Source organism: Brugia malayi, assembly GCF_000002995.4.
Source record: "Brugia malayi strain FR3 genome assembly, contig: Bm_v4_Chr1_scaffold_001, whole genome shotgun sequence".
In the NCBI taxonomy this organism is placed as follows: Eukaryota; Metazoa; Nematoda; class Chromadorea; order Rhabditida; family Onchocercidae; genus Brugia; species Brugia malayi.
The window spans coordinates 14,613,696-14,635,571 of NW_025062475.1; the positions used below are offsets into that span (position 1 = coordinate 14,613,696).

The following is a 21,876-nucleotide window of genomic DNA, read 5'->3' on the forward strand; positions in this document are numbered from 1 at the left end:
TCTATAGATGCAATTTTAACAAAAATGTTAGGTGTAAGAGAGAGAGAGAGAGAGAGGGAGAAAAAAAAAATGGGTAACAAAATGTGTAACTATTACTATCATTAAATCCAATCCCAAAAATTATAAAAAAGAAAAAATCAAGCCAGACTCTACCTTCTAATTTTTTCCATCTCTCTCTAGCACTTTTTAATTTCTCGTCATAATTATTCTATCATAACGGAAAACAGATATAATAGGAGGAAAAAAAACGTCTCGCAGTTATATTTGAAAGTCATATCTAAAGTATTTTCTCACTCATCGTAACCTATATGACAATAACAACTTATCTAATCTATATAAATTACTTCAATAAAAATGAAAACAAAGGACATAACATCCAAAAATGAGAATAATTCATAACTCGAATCACGTCCCAACTGATGCATGAATGGAAATAATAATAATAATAATAACAACAACAACATTAGCAATAATCGCTTCCTAGTCAAAATCAAAATTTTCTATTTATCCATTTAAAACTGAACTACTGAACTAACCTATCATTTAAATTTTACGGGAAAAGTACTATATCCAAATGTTTCAATCTAACAATATCAAATATATCATTTAATCCGAATTCTCATACGATTCAATTTTTGTTTTACTCTCATTAAAAAGTTGAAAAAAAAAAAAGTATTGAATGGAAATAAAAAGATTAAAAGTAATTAATTGTATCAATATGTTACAAAACAAGCTGAAGAGTTATCAACTGCTACAAAGAAAAGAAGAAAATAACAACGAACGATAATTTTATTGCAATTTTAAGGAAGTAATAGAATAACGGGCTTGAAAACAATTTCTAAATTAATTCAATCACTTTTTGCTTTTTAGTTTTCAAATCTCACCTTTTTTGATTCTGAAATTTCATTTTTTTTTTTTTTTTTTGAACACAAATTCATGTTTAACAACAGTATAATTCATGGTCTTAAATAAGCTTCTAATCTCCTTAAGCTATTCCCACCTTTTCTATTTAATTATAACTTACTCGTACTGGAAACTGTCCACAATGACAACTTCCAGAAGGCAATCCGAAACGTGTTATTGCAATTTGCAAACCATAATCAAAACGTAAACCATGCAAAACTTTTACAATCTTATAGTTATGTCATCTTTCACTAAAATATGATTAATAACGTATCAAATTTTCATCATTTTCTTAAAAATTTCTTGCTTTATAATTTGAAAAAAAAAAATCTCTTTTTTTTGAAAAATTCATTAAAACAAAATTCTATCTTGTTAATTTATTTATTTTTTATTTTTTTTTTTTTTTTTTTTTTTTAAGAAACGAAAGGCCTTCCTTTAAAGGAAACAATTTAGAAATATTTCAATAAAACTGAGAATCAATTTTATCAAGCTCAACTTTAAAAAAGATGTGATATTTTCTTATCCAAATAATGCCATATTCAAATCAATATAGACGTGCTCGATGACAATATACTGTCATCTCACATATAACAATATATCTATCTATCCATTCATATTAACCAATCAAATTCAGAAATAAAATAAGCAAGCATTAGAACAAACATTACTTACAATAAAGTAATAAAAAAAAAGCAACGAGAAACAAATAATAGCAAGGAACAAGATTAATTACGAAATAGTGTTTCTTCCTGTCGTTTCTTGGGAACATATGTACCCGGCTTATGTTGAGCCTCCGGATGATTAGCTAATTCCGGTGGACAAGTTGATACTGGACTCTCTAGAAGGCATTGCTTCAAATCGTAGAAGACTTCCTTATCTTCAGGTGTCAAAAATGTTATCGCTTTACCATGCTTTCCGGCACGTCCTGAAAATAGAATAATTACAAAGAATTAAGAAAACTAACTCATTTCTAATTTATATTTGAAACAAAATGTTTATGAATGATATAGAATGGATTATCAGAAAAATTAGCAACGTTCAACAAATAAAGAATTAAAAAAAAAAATGTCTTGATCGTATTTATCGAATACAACTGAAAATATATCTCTTCATCCAAACTGGCTCATTCTATTAATTTCTCCAGTTATTCACTCATTTTTCATTAATCTGTTTCATTCGTTTCCCAACCATACATATATATATATAAACTTTTTTTCTTTTTTAAAGAATGAATATTTAGAAATGAATTATCAATTAGTCATAAAAAATACTTTCATACTTTGATCCAATACAATAATGTTACTACTTTTGCTTCTTATCTTTATTGTTTTTCAACAGACTAATCAATCGATCACACTTTTACCAATTATTTTTCATTCACTCTCATCCCTTCCATTAAATAATTCCCTTCCTGTCCTATATAACAACAATCAATATAAACATTTAGCAACATTACAAAAACGTGGAAAAAAAATTGAAGTAAGGAGGTGAAAGTAGAAAGAGAGAGAGAGAGAGAAAAAAAAAAAACAAAGAAAATAAAATAAAAGAATAAGGAGAAGATGAAAGAGGAAAGCTTTTAATGCAATGAGATGAATGAATGATTGTATGCATAAGGGAGAATTTTAAGAAAAATCAAATTTTTTTTTCCTTCTTTTTCGCTTTGAGGAAGGAAATAACAAATGATTTTCATTTGAAATAATGAAAATCGTTTTAAAGAAGAAATAGTCTTTTTTTTTTTTCTCTCTCTCTCTTCTTCTTCTTTAAAAGAAAGAAGAAGAGAGAGAGAAAGAAAAAGAAAAGATAGAATGTATCAGTATTAGATAATAAAGTTGCACCGTTGAAGTGCACAATTTAATCGCTAACATAAATATAAACAGAGAAAAGCAAGAAAAAGCAAAGTTGATATGCTCTTTCATTTTTTTCTTTTTTGAAAATAAATTCATAAATGAATGAAATAATAAAATCAAAAAAGAAAAGCCAGCTTATTCTGTTTTTTTTTTTTTTTTAAAGCAAACTTCTTTGTTGCTTTTTTGAAATGAATTAAGTACTCTTCGCATTACCTATTCGATCAATTCTGTGAGTATAGTCTTCAATTGCAACGTTTGTCAGTCTTTTACCTTTTCTTGAGATACCACTGACCAACTTAACCATCTTATGATTTCTTTTGATTCCTTCAGTGATATATTTTCACTACTTCCAGTGAAACATATATCGTCAGAATATACTGATCTTAAGCTTACTTATAAACATTAAAAAATTCATAGTATTACCTGTTCGACCAATTCGGTGAGTATAATCTTCAATTGACTTCGCCATATCATAATTGAGAACCAAGGAAACATCTTTGATATCAATACCACGTCCAGCAACATCTGTTGCCACTAAAATATCTTTCGTTCCATCTTTGAGTGCTGCCAACGAATATTCACGAGCATCTTGACCTTTACCACCATGTAAAACACAAGGTTGAAAGCCCAATTTTGTAAGGCCTTTAGCCAACATATCTGCTCCCTTGAAAAACAAAAATAAGCAAAACTGAAAAATTACAAATGTTAAACTTGAAATTCAAAAAATCAAAACAATTTATATTTTTAAAGTAGGCTATAAATGTGGTAAAAAAAAAAAAAAACATACTCGTTTCTGATTGACAAAAATGATAATAGGCGGTTCAAATGCATCAGATGAGATCAATTCAACAAGTTTCTTGCGTTTACTTTCTTCACCAATCATATAAACGATTTGTTCAACGCGTTCTGTTGGCCTTCCAATAGAACCAATGTATACAACAGCCGGGCGTCGAAGGTATGCTCGAGCTAATCGCTCAATTGCTGGGCTCATTGTTGCAGTAAACATAACGGTCTAAAAAGAAATTCGAAAATTTTCAAAGCTAGGATTAAATTTCAAACTACTTGCTTTTTCTGTTTATTTTAATGCTAGTCTAGCTAAAAATTTCACTTATTTTTATCAATCTAAATTTGCAATTCAATAGATTATCCTAGCATTAATATCTTTATACAATTATGTGAATTGAATTACGATTAGCTTCAATTTACTGCATCGAAAAAAGTAGCTAAGAGTGCCATTCTGGTTACATTATTCATCAGAAATGATACTGCATTAATAATGTTACGATAATACGAATTCCATAAGACATTATCTCATTTTTAACTATACCATTATAGTATTATGAACTCGAGAATTCATGACCCAGAAAGCTCAAATCAATAATTAAACAGCAATTTGTGCACTTTATACTTAATGTACATGCACATACTAAACATAATAAAGTGCTTCTAATGAATTTCCTGGTTTTTCGATATTGAACACAAAGAACGTATCTTTAATTATAATCATTAAAAAAATTATATATATATATAAAACAATTTTTTCTTGATAAAATTCGATGTATTATATATGAATTCATAGAAATCTTAAAAAAATGAATTTTTTTTTTTTTTTTAGGTAAAATGTGTCATTCAAACTTTTACTAAAAAAGTTTTTCATCAGCAAAAAAAAAAATTTACCTGACGATATTTCTTTTTCGAATAGAAATTTTCCATTATGGATTCTTCCTTTTCTGCCTCTTCCGTGTCAGGTTTGAGATTCGTCACCGGAATATATTCAAGAACCTGTAAGAATTCAATAAAAATAGTAAAGGACAGATCATATCAAAAAATGAATAAGAACAATAATAAAAAAAGCAATAATAATAAAAAAAAAAAGTTAAGAAAAATACTTTCATATTTTAAAAATAACAGGAAAATATTAATATCTTTAAAAATTCACATTTATTTCTTTTTAATTTTTTTTTGAATTTAAATTATGAAACAAGAAAAGTATGAAAAAATTAGAGCAAATTAATGTTAAATTTACAACTCAAAAAGAAGAGAAACACAAAATTCGAGAATTCTCTATTTTACACGGACGTACTTTCTGTACTTCCGGTTCAAAACCCATATCCAACATTCGATCAGCTTCATCCAAAATAACATAAGTGCACTGATCCAATGATAAATAACGATTTTCCAAAACATCTAACAAACGACCTGGTGTAGCAATAACCACCTGAATAAAACGTCATAAGTTTCCTATGAAAGTTAAGCAAAATTAATCCAATTCAATAAAAAAAGCAGTAGTTCAAAGAAAATTGGTATAAAATAAAACCAATCCTATTTAACTATTAAACTGCATTACATTCGATCCTCATAAATTCAGTTCTCAAGCAATGCAATACAATTCTTTCATAATTTCATTTATTTCCAAATAAATAAAGAAGAAAAATTTGAAAGAATTTCTTTGAGAAAGATCTCAAAATGAATTGCCCAACAGCTTTTCTCGCTTTTAACAGCTTTGAAAACCAAAGAAATTAAAATTTCATCGCATCATAATGAAATCAAGAATTTATGATGTGCCTAGATTTCAACCTTTAAAAAAAAAAAATGAGAGAATGCGAGAAAATTGAAATTATAATCTTGTTTAAGCAAGAGATATGGAAAACACAGTTAGTAAAATATCAAAAAAAAAAAGGAAAAAAGGAAAGAAAAGAAAAGTTGCAAAAATTGCCACAATAATTTTCAGATATTATCGCTGGATTTGTAAATATTTCATTTGCAATCATGAAGAAAAATGAGTAAAACGAAATTACAATAAGTGAATTCACAATTTTTCTTCCTATTTCCTAAGGGAAATTATCAGTTATGAGAAGAAACTTCTCTAAAATAATATTTTAACAAAACTGAACTCAATAATCGACCGTGACAAATACAACGAAAAATTGAACTAATGAAGAGATGAAATGAAATTAACATGCTAATATATATATTATTTTGATATATCTCAACAAAGTTAAGATGTACTTTTTAAGCTGAAAACAGCAACAACTGAGATAATGAAGGATATTCATTTGTTTTGAATGTGGAAGATTAAATAAATATAACAGTTTAAAAAATTTTAAATCAAAAATAAGTATACCTCAACACCAAGACGAAGTTTTAGACCCTGCTCTTCTCGTGAAGCACCACCAATTACTGAAACTGTTCGAATACCAAGCAACTGCCCAAATTTAACCGTTTCCTCCTCAATTTGTTGTGCTAACTCACGTGTTGGTGCCATGATAATAGCATAAGGTCCCTGAAATACAACAATATCACTAAATAAAAGATAAAAGGAGAAGAAAAAAGTTCATAATTTCTACTTCTTGAAAATCTCTTGAAAATAAAAACTTCAAATTTTTCAAATTACACTTTTCTCATAAAAGTTTTACTGCAATAATTGACAATCTTTGATTTGCATATAACTTTGCTCAAAGAAGAAAGAAATAAGCGGATGATCCGGAATAGCTATGTAAGGAAAGGAATAAAAGCACTGCGAGAAAATCTTTAGCAGACAAAGTGATAACTTTGTCACTGGTCATTGGATAAAAAAAAATGGAGAAATTAAAAACTTATATGCAGTCAAAAAATGTTTCAATTAAGATTAGATATTAAATCATTAATTCAATTTCATGATATCTCAGGTCGGATGCACAAGCGTAAAACATATCTTAAAGCAAACAAAGTCATTTAATAAGGAAAACTGCAAAAAATTACAACTAAAGAAAAAAAAAATACCGAATCATAACCATCTGAAAATTAGCACATGCAAAGCAAATAGTAAAGCTTCAAACCATAAAGAATTACAAACATTTGCAACAGTAATATCGTAAAATTTGAAAATGCAAAAAACTTTTAACAAACAATAGAAAAAAAATAAAAAATAATGACCTTTCATATACATTCTTTATGTTTTATAAAATCATATGAGAAATATCAGGTAAAAATTAAAAAGAAAAAAAAAAAAAAAGCATCTAAAAACTAACCGTATCTTGATCATCGTTACCATGAAATTTTGGTATTGATGTTATCCATACAAGAAGCGGTATTAAAAAGGCAGCCGTTTTTCCAGATCCAGTTTCCGCTACGCCAATTATATCTCTGTTTTGCAAGCCGATTGGAATTGCCTGTCGTTGAATTGGCGTTGGCTCCTGAAAACAAATTATGTCATAATCAATTCTGTCAATTTCAAAAGAAAAAAAAAAATAAATTACAAAAGATGAAGATTTTAGTTTCAATAAGAACGCTATTGATGTTTCAGCAAAATAAATCTAACTAACCTTATAACCAATTTTCATAATAACATCAAAAACTTCTGCTGGTAGACCTGCTTCCTCCCAATTACGCAGCGGTTTCGGAACACGACCACCTTTAATCGAAATATTGAAATCTTCCCGGAATATACGCCAATCACGTTCTGTCATTTGATCTAAGCTTTTTTGAGTCCAATGTCTATTATCAAATGCTTCTTTCTTCTCTTTCTTCTTTACACCAGCCAATCTATAAATGAAATATACATATATAAGCAAAGGGAAAAGAAAATTATGCAAAAAATAAAAAATAAAAACTTGCAAATAAAAAGTACCGTAATTCTTCTTGCTGTTTCTCTTCTTTGGTTCGTCGTTTTTCCATTAAATTCGCATAAAATTCCGATTTTTGCTTCTTTTGAGCATTAACATCCATCCCAGCTATGGATCCTCGACCAAAAAATTGTACTTCATGTCTCTAAATACAATTCACAACTGTAAATTACAAAAATGATTTTATAATATATGCATATCAAGAAAGAAAAAAAAGCTACTGTACCACATGTCAAATATAGGCTATATATGGTAACCTTGACATGAGCCAATCATTTTTTCTCAGCATTTCTTGAAATTAGTATAAGAAGAGGAATTAGATATTTTATTAACAATTTTATGAGTTAATTTATGACTTTAAAAAAAAAAAAAAAAAAAAAAAAAAAAAAAAAGAAACTCATAACTAAATTACAAGCAAAAAATTGAAATTTGATCTTAAACTTATAAAAACATTCTTACATTTTGGTATAATTTGTTGTAGTCGTTTGATGTGTCTTCGCCAGCATCCCAATCAAAAATGAACTTTCGCTCATGCAAACGACGACCACGTTTTCGTTTCTCTCGTTGTCCTCCTAAATTTCGAAAAAAATATTTAACATTTAAATTTCTACGATCAGGAAATAAAATAAATGAAGTATAATTATATTGAAAAAATTGTACAACGCAATTCAAATGCAAAAAATGTAATATGAAAATAGGAAGAAACACAATAACAGTAAAGTGAAGAAAGCATTATACGGAATATTAAAAAACCCGAAGTTGCTGAAATAGAACAACAAAACAGTTCCTTCTTTACTATAATTCTTATTCATATGAACTTATTTCAGTTTTTCAAGATTGTAAACCCTATCATAAATATCTGCTAATTTCAAAATTAAAAATTTTGTTGAATATAGCAACAACGCAACACTGAAACTTACAGGCCAGATAACAATACCAACTTTAATATATAAACCTGAAATAGCCTAAAATTTTGAAAGCAAAAACTTGCCAAGATAACGTTGGCGGATAGCTTCATTAAGCTTCTCCAAATCTTTGTCGGTTTCTCTTTCATCTTTCACTTCCCCATTACGATCAATTTTTTCCGCATCTTGGCGCTTCTCACGACTACGACTACGTCGTTCACGACTTCGACTTCGTCTTTCACGACTGCGACTTCTCCTTTCTCGACTTCTACTTCTTCGACCTGATGATAAAAGTCAAAAATTGTCCGCAACCAACAAAAAACTTCAATAAAAAAAGCTCTCTATCAATTGAAAAACATTCCTTCAAAAACTTTTCACCTTCTCGATCACGACTGCGACTTCTACGACCTCGTTCACGATCCTTATCACGCTCCGTGTCTTTTTCACGTTCACGCTCACGTTCACGCTCGCGTTCGCGATCTTTGCGTTCCTTCTCACGTTCCCGATCACGCTCTTTTTCTATAAATGGTATGCAGAGTAACAGTGCAAAATAAGTAATGAAAATTACAAAACTATAATAAAAAAAAGCATATTTTATCTGAAGATAATAGCTAATAATACACAGAAATATTTGGAGAAAAACTTTTGAAACCTGTTCTCTTAGCATCTTGAATAAATGCTTTTCGTTTTTCAAGTAGTGCTTTTTGAGCTTCTCGTTGTTTTGCCACTTGTTCTTCACGCTTCTTCAATGCTAAAGCTTCACGTTCAGCACGTGTTAAAAATTTTGGCTGCAAATAATTAAGAGATAAAATCTTAATGATAAAACAATGATTACCATAAACTACATACATATAATGATATTCTCATTAGTATTATATCATAAATATCGATTTTATAATCACAATGGCATCGATATTTATAATATGAATAAGCGCAATAAAATTTCACCTTGCTGAATTAAAAGGTTTTGTAATATTGTCACATTACAACATATATATATTCTTATAATACTGAAAGATGCAATATGCATAGAATACATTATTTTCAACTTGCAAGATTTTGAAAAAAAAAAAAAAAGTTGTATCCTGGATTCTCTTTTCTATCAAATCTTTTAAGTCAAATATCATTCTGCAGTTTAGCAAGAGTACAGAAGGTAACATTTGCTATTCATATATCTCATAAAATGTTTTCAGGAAAATATTTTGAAATGTTATTACTATTTGATAAAGTTCGTAAAATTTCCTAAAATTTAAACAATTTTCTGCATATATCTAATATTGAATATTTCTAAAAAGAAATGAAACTCGTTTTCTCATAAAATTTTGTCTAGAAATTTGTACGTTAAATAGTAATAAAATCATAATAAAAATTTATAAAACGACTTATTTGCTCTTAACAAATTAATTCTCGCAAACCCATCCAGTTCTCAAGTATCTTTTTCATCTATAATGTAATTATGAATAAAATTTCAGAACTTTACAAAACTTTTACATAAACTTAAAGCAAATTTTATTAGCAAGAAAATGGAGAACAATTGAGTTTTCGGCGAAATTACAACTTATTAAAGTTAATAACGACATAAAAATAATAGCTAAGTTTATGACAAAAGCTATTAGATGCAAGATATGAAAAGGATGCAAAAAAATACACAAGATTTTAAATTTAAATACCGAAAATCATTATCAACATTTCTGTGTATTCTACAGACAAAGTTATGAAATTAGTTTCGAGAGTACTTTTGATTCAGATATTTACAAATAAATTGTTTTCAAAAGTTTGTTATTCATATTTGAAAGTAGTAAATGAATGAAGGTCGAATTTAAATTGATGATTCGTAGTAATTCGCAATTCATCAGTACATTATGCAGTAGGAATCAGAATTCAATATCTATCTATAATCTTTATTTCAAAAACTTTACCAATCTTTTACTTCCTTCTCTCACATTTCAACTAATCTTTAACAAAAAATAGAAACATCGTTTTCATTTTAAAAATTTCAGAAATATTCCAAAAATTTCAACGGCCATGTAAATCCATTACACAAATTGATAAGCGTTTTTCTTTTTAATTGGAATGAATTAAATAAATAATCAGTGTCTGTTATACCTAATTAAAGATTTAAAAAAAAAAAAAATAAATTTGTTATCATACCTATAGGCATTAAAATTACTCAGCCATAAATGGCAACTCAAATATGAAAGCATTACTTCGCTTGGATTCATAATAGATATAAAGAAATTATGAAAAGAAAATTTGATAAAATTTATTTTATGATATTCCATTTGCAGATATGCAAGAAATTTTTAATAAAAACAAAATTGAAGTGTTTTAAAATGAATGCATTATTGCAGATAGATGCATAAAATAGCATATTAATGCTTTATTAACTTTTTTTTTTCCCTTTTAATTTTATTTTGCTATGAGATAAAGAGATACTTTAGGAAGGGAATAAATGAATTTCATATTATTCATTTATATAAAGTAGTCAAAATAACTTACTGTTATTCCATTTGCATAATTCCTCTTTTCATTCTATATCTAATATAAGCAACTTAATTTATCATCAGAAGAAACGATGCTTGACATTTTTATCAACAATCCTAACAACTACAATGACAAATTGTCACATAAAATGTGAACACCTATTCTTTATCAAATGATATTTAATTTCGTGTCAATCTTTCAATTAAACAGTAAAATGTGAACACCTGTTCTTCATCAAATGATATTTAATCCTAATATGATTAAGCTGTCAACTACAGTCTCTTAATAAACAAGTAAAGCATTTTCAATTTCTTACAGTAACTCTTCTCTTATTACATTCTTTAATTTCTCTTTTTACGGTGTGAAGGCCTTATAGCCATCATTTTCCTTTCATTTAAAAAAATATTGTCAAATAATTGAAAAAGTTAAACTTCGAAAAACTCTATCGAATTACGAAAACCTTTCGAAAGTCCCAAAAAAAAACACTTATTACTATCAGCGAAGAAAACTGTTCCCATGGAGAAAAGATGACAAATTAGCTTGAATTTTGCCAAATAAAAAATCTTTTCTTTCTTTCTTTTTTTTTTTTTTTTTTTGTTTCGTAACATAATGACAAATAATGCCCAAATTTGTGTAAATAAATATCACTGAGAGATGGTTTGTTCAATTTAACAAATAGATTTAAATAAAGAGATAAATTTTTGTTGATTAATATAGCCATTTTCATTGAAAGAGACTAATTCTACCAGTTACAAATGATAATAAGTGATAACAAGAAATCAACATAGAAAAGTGTAATATTAAAATTCCAAAAAAGAAAAAAAGAAAAAATAACATCTAATATACCATTGATGTTGTCAGAATGAATGATTTTTTTTTCTGCTAACAAAACTATCTGACAATCACTATCATAATAAATTATAATGATATAAGAAAATAAATACCTTTGTTTCTGCTTCTTCCAATTCCTTCTTCTTAGCAATTAACTCTTCAATTGCTAATGGTTCTTTTCTTGTTGTAGACATCGTTTTTTTTTCTTCCTCTTTCTCTCTCTCTCTCTCTCTCTGTTTTCTTCTTTATCACTTTTCTTGCTAAAATGATGAAATTTTTGATCAATTTATTTCCAGTTAAATGAACAAACTATAAAATTTAAATTGAATAAATGATCATAAATAATATACATAAATTTAAAATTAACACATTAACATAACAGTATGACAATATTCTACAAAAGTTAAATAAAAAGAGAAAATAATGAGCGTAAATCACATGGTGTGCATTGAAATGTATTTTGGAAATATGCAGGACGAGAAATCCCTTTGCTTTCTTCCTTCCTTCCTTCTCCTCTTCATTCTCTCATACACTCCTATTCAATAATCAAACCACGAAACAAAATTTATTCTCTTTCATCACCATCATCACCATCATCATTAATAATTTCTTCGTAACCTTTCTCTTCTATTTCATTCTCTACAAAATAAACTTTTTCAACTAAATGAATCAAGTCCTAATTATGAACCACAAATGAACCTAAATGTAAAAAATTGAATCAAAATATTCTGCAATGGAGGATGCTAAAAAGAGGGAAAAGAAAAATAAAGATAAACAAATTTCGAAAGTCATATGATTGGCCGATGATGGCTAATGGCCGATGCTGCTATTTCTTTGAAATGTTGCCAAAAATTTCATTGAAAATTTTCAAACCACATAAAACATCGTCAATGTTTAATTATTGAAACATTTTTTTTTTAAAAAAAAAAAAGATTGTGTAAATTTTTCAATATGATTTTTTTTTTTTTTTTTTTGCAATATTTAGCAAACAAAAAATAAAATAATAAAAGAAAATAATCATACATAATTATTTTATATCTTCAAATTAGCAATAATGAAAATAAAATCAATTATTTCCTAACAATATTTATAAAAACATCAAAAAAAAAAAGAAAAAAGAAAGTTAAATCTTACAATTATTTATATATACTAAATTTCTACTATCATATTATACTTTACTATCAACATTATTATTAAATATTCTAGCTTTTTTAATCACTTTATTAACAATTGCTAAATAGATAAAGCCGTTCCCATCTTTATGTATATATACAATTTAAAACAAATTTTCCTCCCTCTCCACACTTCCATTCAATCTTTCTCTCCTTCTTCATTTTCATCATTTCCTCTTTTTCCTAGAGTTACAATTTGTAATGTATATAAATTACATGCAGTAGTTTTCAAGAAAAATTATTCTCTCTTCATTTCTCGTCTCCTCTCTTCCATCCTTACCGCCTGTAGATGAAATGCCCAGGATGTATTACTATTTACTATCATTGCTATCGATGCTTTCTCACTTTTCCAATTCAATTCAATTCAATTTTTGCAGTACTAATCATTCCACTTCAAGCAATTTTACAGCTAAAACATATCTTCTCCTTCTCCTTCTCCTTCTCCTTCCTCTATTTCTCAACAAATTTCAAACATTCCGTGTTCCTTTCAATCCAACAACTATCAAAATAGCAATTATTGATGGCAGAAACAGAAATTCATTCCATTCTCTTCTTTCATTCTTTTCTTTTTAACTAAACTTAATACAAACATACATACATACACATATTACCTTCCTCTTGCTCCAATTCACAATTCACATACAGCAGCACATATAATACATATTAACGTTTTGCAATAAATACACACATACACGTCACACACACACACACACACACACACACACACACACACATGCATACATATACATACACGCATAATACGCATTCATAACTGTCAACATTTCACTTTTTTTTCCCATTTATTGATTCTCTTTCATAAATGTCATAAATACCAGTCTGCGTCTATTTGACCACATAATATTATATTATAACATAATAACATAATATTATATTATAATATACGCATACATATGTATGTATGTATGTATGTGTGTGTGTGTGTGTGTGTGTGTGTGTGTGTGTGTGTATGTGTGTGTATGTATGTGTTGGTGTGTTTGCATTTAATCCGCTCCTTTTTCACTCTTTATACTATTAATTTTTAGCGCTTGCTAGTGTATCTTTCCAGTCATTTTATTTCAACGTTTAATTTATTCATGCGTTAGCGTACGTATATAGACGCATACGTAAACATACATATATTTATATTACGAACACATTTTATATAATCAAATATTGTAATTAAAAAAAAAAACCGGAAATTATATCGTATCTCAATTATCTTTTAGATATAACTGTAACGTTATTCAGTCATATTATATAAATTGAAAAGCATAATTTTTCTCCCTTCTTCACGTACGTTTAAGTTCATTTCATCTTCCGTAATTTTAGTGAGATAGAGAGAAAAAAAAAAGAAAAAGTCAAGAAAGCGAACACAGCATAATACAATAACAAACTAAAGTATGAAAATGGAATTTAGAAGTACTTTTCCAAAAAAAGAATCCATCCAGTTTACCAACAATATATTACTCGTTTTATGTAACCTATAAACTTACCTTTCCCTTTTTTTCTTATTTTTGTTCGTTTCTTTCTTTCCTTCTTTCTTTTTTTCTCTCTCTCTCTCTCTCTCTCTCTCTCCGTTTCTCTCTTACCAATATGATTACTCGATTTTGAAAATTTCAAATTTCTATAATCCTTTCATTTAATTCATTATCATAATTTGCATCATTTTAATTTCCACAAAATGTGAGGGAAAGAGAAAGAAAAAAACAACAGCATCTTACCTTTTACAATAGAAAACAAAGAAGTGAAAAAAAAAAAAGAGAAAAATTAATTTATATAATAATTAATAATTTCACTGAATTACCTGAATTTTTTTTCCTTTGAAAACACAAAATATTATTACTCTTTGCATTTACATTTCTTATAAATCAACCATTATTCAACAGACATTCTTACAATTTACCCTTCCCTTTATTTCATATTCTCAATGTGAATAATTTTATCAATTCCTACATCTTCTAGAAGCTATCAAGTCAATCAATCCATCATTTCCAATTTTCATCTTTCTTCAATCACTCATATGCAACGTTATTCCTGAAAGCAACATTTTCAATTTTATACTTTGCTCTTTTTTCACTTCTTCCTCTTTTTTTCTTCATTTTTTTTTTTTGCCAAGAAAGATTAAAAAATTAAAAAGCCTTTGTATAACTCAAATAATTGTTGCATTTAAAACATTTTAATGACTATGCAAGTGACACATACACATTGCTCACTAAATTTTGCTTAAAATTTCTTGAAAAAGAACCATTAAAACTTTAATAAAATAAGAAAGAAAAACGAATAAGATATCTTGAACAAACAAATAAATAAATAAACATTGATAGGAAAAAAAATGGATAAAAAAGAAATACTGTCCACACTAACTTCATTGTTACAATACTTATTGAATGATAAGAATCAAACAATAAAATATCTATTCAAATCAACCGTATAAAATATTATTATTACATCTAATCCATGATCAAGTCATTAAAAGAACATGTTAACATTGATTGATTGCTCTTTCATTTCAAAAAATTTTTTTCTTTTTCAATAATCTATGCAACAAAAAGTTTCCAAAGTGAAGTATTTCACATCCGATTATTACCATGACGACGAAATAAATAATCATAGCATATGCAAAAAATGTATATATTTATATTTAAAGAACTATTATATCAAAAATTATCTAATCACGTAGGTTTAATATATCAGATAATATACTGTCATAAAATACTATAATTCTATTGTTAAAAAGAAGGAAAATATTAAATAAATCTAATTTTAATCTTCTAATTTCTTTGAAAAGCAATCACTTAGCTAGATTGCAGCAATTAGTAATGTTGAAAATCATATTAAACTAATTAAATTCAGGATTTAGAGAATTTTATTGCATATAAGCAAGTGAAAAATTATTGCAAAATAGTCAGAATTAAAAGAAATGAAGTGGAAGCAAAACAAACGTTAAATAATTTCATCCCTACCCCCTCCCCCCAGAAAAAAAAAAAAAAAAAAAAAAAACAAAAAAAACTAAATGTAGCAAATGAGTTTAAATGATACATCAATTTTGAAAAAAAAAAAAAAAATTTCTTTATCTCTTGCTTAAAATTTAATTTACATAGAAAAAAAAAAAAAACAAAACAGATAGGAGCTCTTAGCACAAAGAAAAGAGATGTTTTTTTTTTTTTCTTTTTTCTTTTTCCTTACAAAATAGTGTAATTATAAGAGCTAATGATAAGAGAAATTGATTTCGATTACTTGAAAAAAAAAAAAAAGATGTAGCACATTACATCTATTACAGTTTACTTTCTATTTTGTCATACCACAACACTAAATTGGAAAATTAACCGAAAACCGGTATAATTTTAATGTTGATGAAAAAAAAAAGATAAACACACAAAGTCGGAAATGGAAAACTTTGTTACAATCTTCTAAAATGCCTGTTAAGGCCCATAAATAAAGAAATAATCTACTTAATAAGAGGAAAATGAAAGTTGAATGAATTAACACTGCACTTTTCGTTCCTCTCTCATCAATAAACTTAACTTATTTCAATAAATTCATTCATTCTTCAAATTTAATTTTATTCCTAAATTCATATCTTTTACAATTACTATTTGAGAGAAACACACACACACACACACAACTAAATCCATTATTGTGCTTCGATTTTATTTAAATTTGCATACATTTCTAAATTCAACCCAAACATACCCTAATCGCTTGTTATGATAACATTCCTAGTATTCTATGATTATTTTTGATCATTTTTATAAATGTTTCATCTTTTCCAATTTCAATCTTTTTTTCTAAATAATGATTCAATTCCTATATGTCTATCAAATTTTTTTATCAGTGATGATAACAATAGTGATCGTGTGATAATAGTGATGATAATTACGTTACATGTAAAGTATCAATGAATTAATAGTTGTTAATATACTAAAAAAAGAAAAAAAAAAAATGAATCCGCTTATAAACACACGTGTCGTTTTTTTCTAATTCTTCATGTATAACTTTTGATCTATATAATCAAGACTTTTTATTTTTCATTTTATTCACCTTTTAATTAGAAAAATAAAATTTAATTACCATCTCTGAAAAGTTCTATTTTCATGCTTATTAAATTGAATGAAGAGATATTAATTTGAAACATAATGAATATGAATAACCATTATAGTAGTGAAAAGATTAAAATTGCAAAGAAATCAAAAAATAATACAGTTTAAATCAAGAAAAGGAAATATTAAAATTTTAACATTTTAACGTAGACATTACTATCTTTCATTACCGTAAATAACAGTCTAAACTTTATTGATTTTCATTCACTTTAAATACAAAAGTAAAGTATGATTTTATTGTTTTTTGAAAAGAAAAAAAAAAAAAAAACTAGGTATAATATAATTAACCTTTATAATACTGAAATCAAATATTAATATTTGACAATTAAAAGCTTAATTAACTAACTGATAATAGCTTGATTACTTCGTCAATTAAAAACTTGTTTGATTAATTTGTAACTTCATAACAATTAATTGTATAATTAATTGATAACTTCTTTATATAGCAAATGAAAAAAAAAAAAAAAAATTCATTGAAATAATCTGTAACTTCTTAACGTACATTTTGCTAAGATTTGAATATTAAAAACTGATACAACTGACTAATTCCTAATTTTATAATTATCAAAATTATAACACAAAAAAAAAAGACATTGCGTTACAATGATAATAAGAATTTATGGATAATAATTACTACTACTTGTTAATATGAGATAAAGCTAGAAGAGTTCGAGAATGATCAAAATTGCAAAAATATAAACAAATACCTGTGAAATAAGATAAAACTGAATGATATCTCTAAATTTCATCCAAAAAAGAAAGAAAATTATATAATTGTTACATGCAACATATAAAAGTTAAAATGAAGGCAAAGCAAAAAGAAAAAAAAAAGAACTGAAATTGTTTATGTTAAAAAGGAAAAAGAAAGATAAATTTTCACTTGAAATGTTTGCTCGAGGAATAGCAAAGATTACAATGAAATTTATTAATTGCTAGCAGTAACTGATACTTAAATTAACTAATTCAATAATTTTCAATACACGTTTCGGGTTCATATTCAAGTTGCCGAAAATTCAATGTTTCGTATATTGTGCCATTAATTTTTAGGAGTTATATATGAGTTAATCTAATCTAGAAATCATTTAATTACAACTAGATTTCTAAATTTGTAATAATTTAAAATGTCGGAAAAGTAAATTATATTTTCGAAAGATTATCTTTTAAAAGCACAATTTGAGCTATTATTATCAGTATAAAATTTCGCTTTTAAAAGTAATTTTTAAGAATGTATTATTGAAGGAAATTTAGATAAGTAAATTAAAATTATAGTAATTGATAATTGAATCAAATATGAATGAATTTGAGGAAAAAAATTATCAAATTTAACTGAAAGTTAGGTAATTTAAAATTATTTTAAAATAATTTTGCTGAAAGTGAATTATTCTACTGATTGGTATTTGCAGTGTATATTTATTCTTAAAACATCTTATCATTGCTTAAAAATATTTTATTATTGCAGAACTATGATATCTTTCACGACACGAATATCACGGGTTACATTTTCTTCTAAACGTGTAGCACTTCCGGATGGCCCTTCATTGCATGATTTTATTGAAACAGGTTATTTTCTTCCTTTCTTTTTTTAATATATTTTTGTTCTTATTTCAGTATAATATCAAATACCTCTCATCTTATTGAATCCATTGAACTTTATTTACTTTCCTTTTACTTAGTTGCATACTTAATGGGTGAAAATTTTTCCTGCTACCTATCAAGCACAATTTGTTTTCAGTTTTTGCATCAATGAAAGATTATATTTCATTTCTTCTTGCTTATTAATCTATTGGATATTTAGAATGCCATAGTCTGAAATGAATAATATTAGATGTATTATTGGAAAAGTAATTTAATATGTTTTTTTTTTTTTTTTTCCTAGAGAATTTATTCATTATTTCTTCTTTTCAGGAAATTCAAATGATGCTGTGGAAAAATACGGAATACAGATGAAATTGGAAGCTAATGCTAAAAGATTGCGTTTACCACCATGGCTAAAACGTAGCATACCTTCCGTGGATAATACAAATTTTACTCACCTCAAGAAACAAGTGAAAAAATTAAAACTTGCAACGGTATGTAATCAAACACCCTCCATTTTTAATTTTTTCCTCTTTTTTTTGGTTTGCTGAATCTAGTTTATTATTTTGATCTATTGTGAAATTGCAATTATGTTATTTCCAGTTGAATCACTGAAACTTCCACTTTTTACAACTGAATAACTCTGTTCTTCATTATTTAAAGAACTTACGAGCAATTAAATTATCCTATTTAATGCATTATTTATTGGTGACTTGAATTGAGAAGTTGTTTAAATGGTTTTTTGAAATTTAATCCAAGCTTTTGAGTTTTATTTTATTTCTCTATTTGTAAAATGTTAAATTTGAAAAGTTTACAGGTTTGTGAGGAAGCTAGATGCCCCAATATTGAAGAATGTTGGAGTGGTTCAAATAACGTACCATCGACAGCAACTATTATGTTGATGGGTGACACATGCACTAGAGGATGCAAGTTAGTTTTTTTTTTTTTTTTGCATGCAACATGCTGTATTCAAAATAGCATTCTGATATATCTGTGCATTTGAAGTCATAAATTGTTAAATCACTTCAATTTATCCTTTGGTGTGATAGTAACTACTTGATTTTAACTTTTGAAAATACAGTATTTTAAATTTGGAGCAACATTTTATGAGCATGTCAAATATATGCTATCAAAATTGGAGTATGAATAGAAATAATCGTTTCTATATGAACATTTTTTTATTGTTTTGTTTAATCTTTTTATGATTTTTTAGATTTTGCTCTGTTAAAACCTCACTCAAGCCGCCTCCTCTTAATCCCGAAGAGCCAATAAATACAGCTAAAGCTATTGCTGATTGGGGAATCAACTATGTTGTGCTCACATCTGTAGATAGGTCCGTATTTATGTTCTCTATTTTTTATTATCTATGAGCTATTTTAATTTCGATGTTAGTTTTCATTGGAATTTTTGATTTCAGTTTTGATAGGGTTGAATTCCAGAGATGATATTGAAGATGGTGGTGCATCCCATATAGCAGCAACCGTGAAACATCTAAAACAAGAGTGTCCGAATATACTGGTGGAATGTCTCGTACCTGATTTTCGTGGTTCATTGAGTTCCGTCGAGACGATTGCTTCTTCCGGTTTAGATGTTTATGCTCATAATATGGAAACCGTTAGAAGATTAACACCATGGGTACGAGATCCGAGAGCTACCTATGATCAGTCACTGAAAGTTCTAGAATATGCGAAGAAAGTGAGGTTTTGAAACTTTTGATACTTGTGACTGTTTTCATCAAGTATGATCAAGTTTCCTTCAACAAATATTTTCTGTAATCATGCGAATTTTTCAGTTTCGTGCAGACATTGTCACAAAAACCTCATTAATGCTTGGTTTAGGCGAGACAGACGAAGAAGTTTTAACAACATTACATGATTTACGTAAAATCGGTATGGATTACTTTTTCTCAAATTAAGATTTCAGTTACTGATCTTTGAGATAGGCATGTAAGAGCTTGCATATCAAAAAACTTAAAATTTGCTCATCATTCGATGTTATCTGTCATGATGAATGTTACACAGTTCGGGGTGTGCAGCATCTTCAAACGCTCAGTATTTATTATACAAGAAAGCATATTTCAAGCATAATAAGCATAATAATTTCTATTATTTTATATTCACAAAAAAATGTGAGTGTATAAGTTCATTTTTGACTTAAAGGTGTGGATGCACTTACATTTGGTCAGTACATGCAACCTACCAAAAGACATTTGTTGGTAAAAGAGTGGATTACTCCAGAAAAATTTGAAGAATGGCGAGAAGTGGGAGATAAACTGGGATTTTTGTATACGGCAAGTGGCCCTCTTGTTCGATCATCTTACAAAGTAACTTGTTTAGATTTTTATAATTCATCAGAATTTTATATTGTACTTTATCTTTGTTGAGAAGGAATTTATAAGTTATAAACTTTGTTTCAGGCTGGCGAATATTTCTTGGGAAAAGTAGTAAAGAATCGCAAACAAGGTGTTCAAGAAAATTAGTGCTGTGAATATCATACTCATAATTTTAGTTTTATCATTTGTGGGTTATATGTTTGCTCATTCTTATAGTAATATTATTTGTATATTGTATATATCACCCACTGCTTAAGAATTTGAGTAAATTTTCAAATAGAAAGAATTAAATTATAGTGTTTAAATGGAAAACTACAGAATAGAATCTATATAAACAGACTGCTGAGGATACATTGCTTATTACTCAAACTATTGAAATAGTTTTCAGATTAAAAATTAAAAAATCATTTCTATTTATCAAGTAAATTAGCAGGAAAACGTTATTCTAACCCTGTAGAATAAGTATAAACTTAATAAGGGTGATTTAAAAGATGAAATTCCCAAACAATTATTCGCCAGTGTTTGTATGCATATTTTCTGATAGATTTGAAAAATTTGCAATAATTTATATCAATTAGCTTATATCTTTTTAGTTGTTCCTCCCTGAAAATGCTTTTTTTTTTTAAAGTAATATAGACAAGGATTGGTCATTAATGTTTTGCAGTTTTTCTCATTGTATGAATATAATTATGTAGATTTGCGAAGTGCTTTCCGATATGAAAATGACATTTTGTTTACTTATATTCATTGTGTTAAACTGTAAAAGCAAATTATAAATGCGCATCATCCGATTTATTCCTCGTCCATTTCTTTTTTTTTCTTTTTCTTTTTGTTGCATCAATCAAAATATATAACTGATATAAATAGCAGCAAATCATATAACCAGTCGATAATTCATTCAGCTGTTGATTGCAATTTAATCGATGTCAAAAAAACCCATCATTTTAATCAATCAAATTTAGTAGGAAAACTCTCATCGATGTTATGATAATTGAGAAGTTGATTATTTGGAGAATGTTATTTATCAAACTATCCATTAATTATTCAGGAATAATTTATTCTTATCACTCATATAATTCTAAACAAGATTTTTTCATTTTTTGTTTTTATTCAGATCTCTTCA

General features: G+C 27.1%; 2 protein-coding genes across 3 annotated transcripts; one reads left to right on the plus strand and one right to left on the minus strand.

Moving 5' to 3' along the window:
- Positions 1–1,628: 1,628 nt before the first annotated feature.
- Positions 1,629–11,768, minus strand: Bma-ddx-23 (the record flags this gene model as incomplete). 2 transcript variants are annotated; one of them, XM_043077891.1, is made up of 14 exons in its annotated part: positions 1,629–1,828; positions 3,174–3,414; positions 3,538–3,762; positions 4,428–4,532; positions 4,834–4,968; positions 5,875–6,033; positions 6,761–6,925; positions 7,055–7,274; positions 7,360–7,499; positions 7,814–7,926; positions 8,346–8,540; positions 8,638–8,778; positions 8,912–9,047; positions 11,688–11,768. In XM_043077891.1, 14 exons carry the CDS (start codon positions 11,766–11,768, stop codon positions 1,629–1,631), a joined length of 2,256 nt encoding a protein of 751 aa, XP_042933825.1. The 2 variants fall into 2 exon arrangements, with proteins under 2 accessions (XP_042933825.1, XP_042933824.1); XM_043077890.1 differs by having other exon boundaries at positions 8,346–8,512; positions 8,631–8,778.
- A 6,541-nt stretch (positions 11,769–18,309) lies between these two features.
- Positions 18,310–20,900, plus strand: Bm5051 (lipoic acid synthetase, mitochondrial precursor, putative; the record flags this gene model as incomplete). Its single annotated transcript, XM_001896204.2, has 8 exons — positions 18,310–18,406; positions 18,752–18,915; positions 19,239–19,351; positions 19,635–19,754; positions 19,861–20,116; positions 20,214–20,310; positions 20,581–20,744; positions 20,838–20,900. 8 exons carry the CDS (start codon positions 18,310–18,312, stop codon positions 20,898–20,900), a joined length of 1,074 nt encoding a protein of 357 aa, XP_001896239.2.
- Positions 20,901–21,876: the final 976 nt, after the last annotated feature.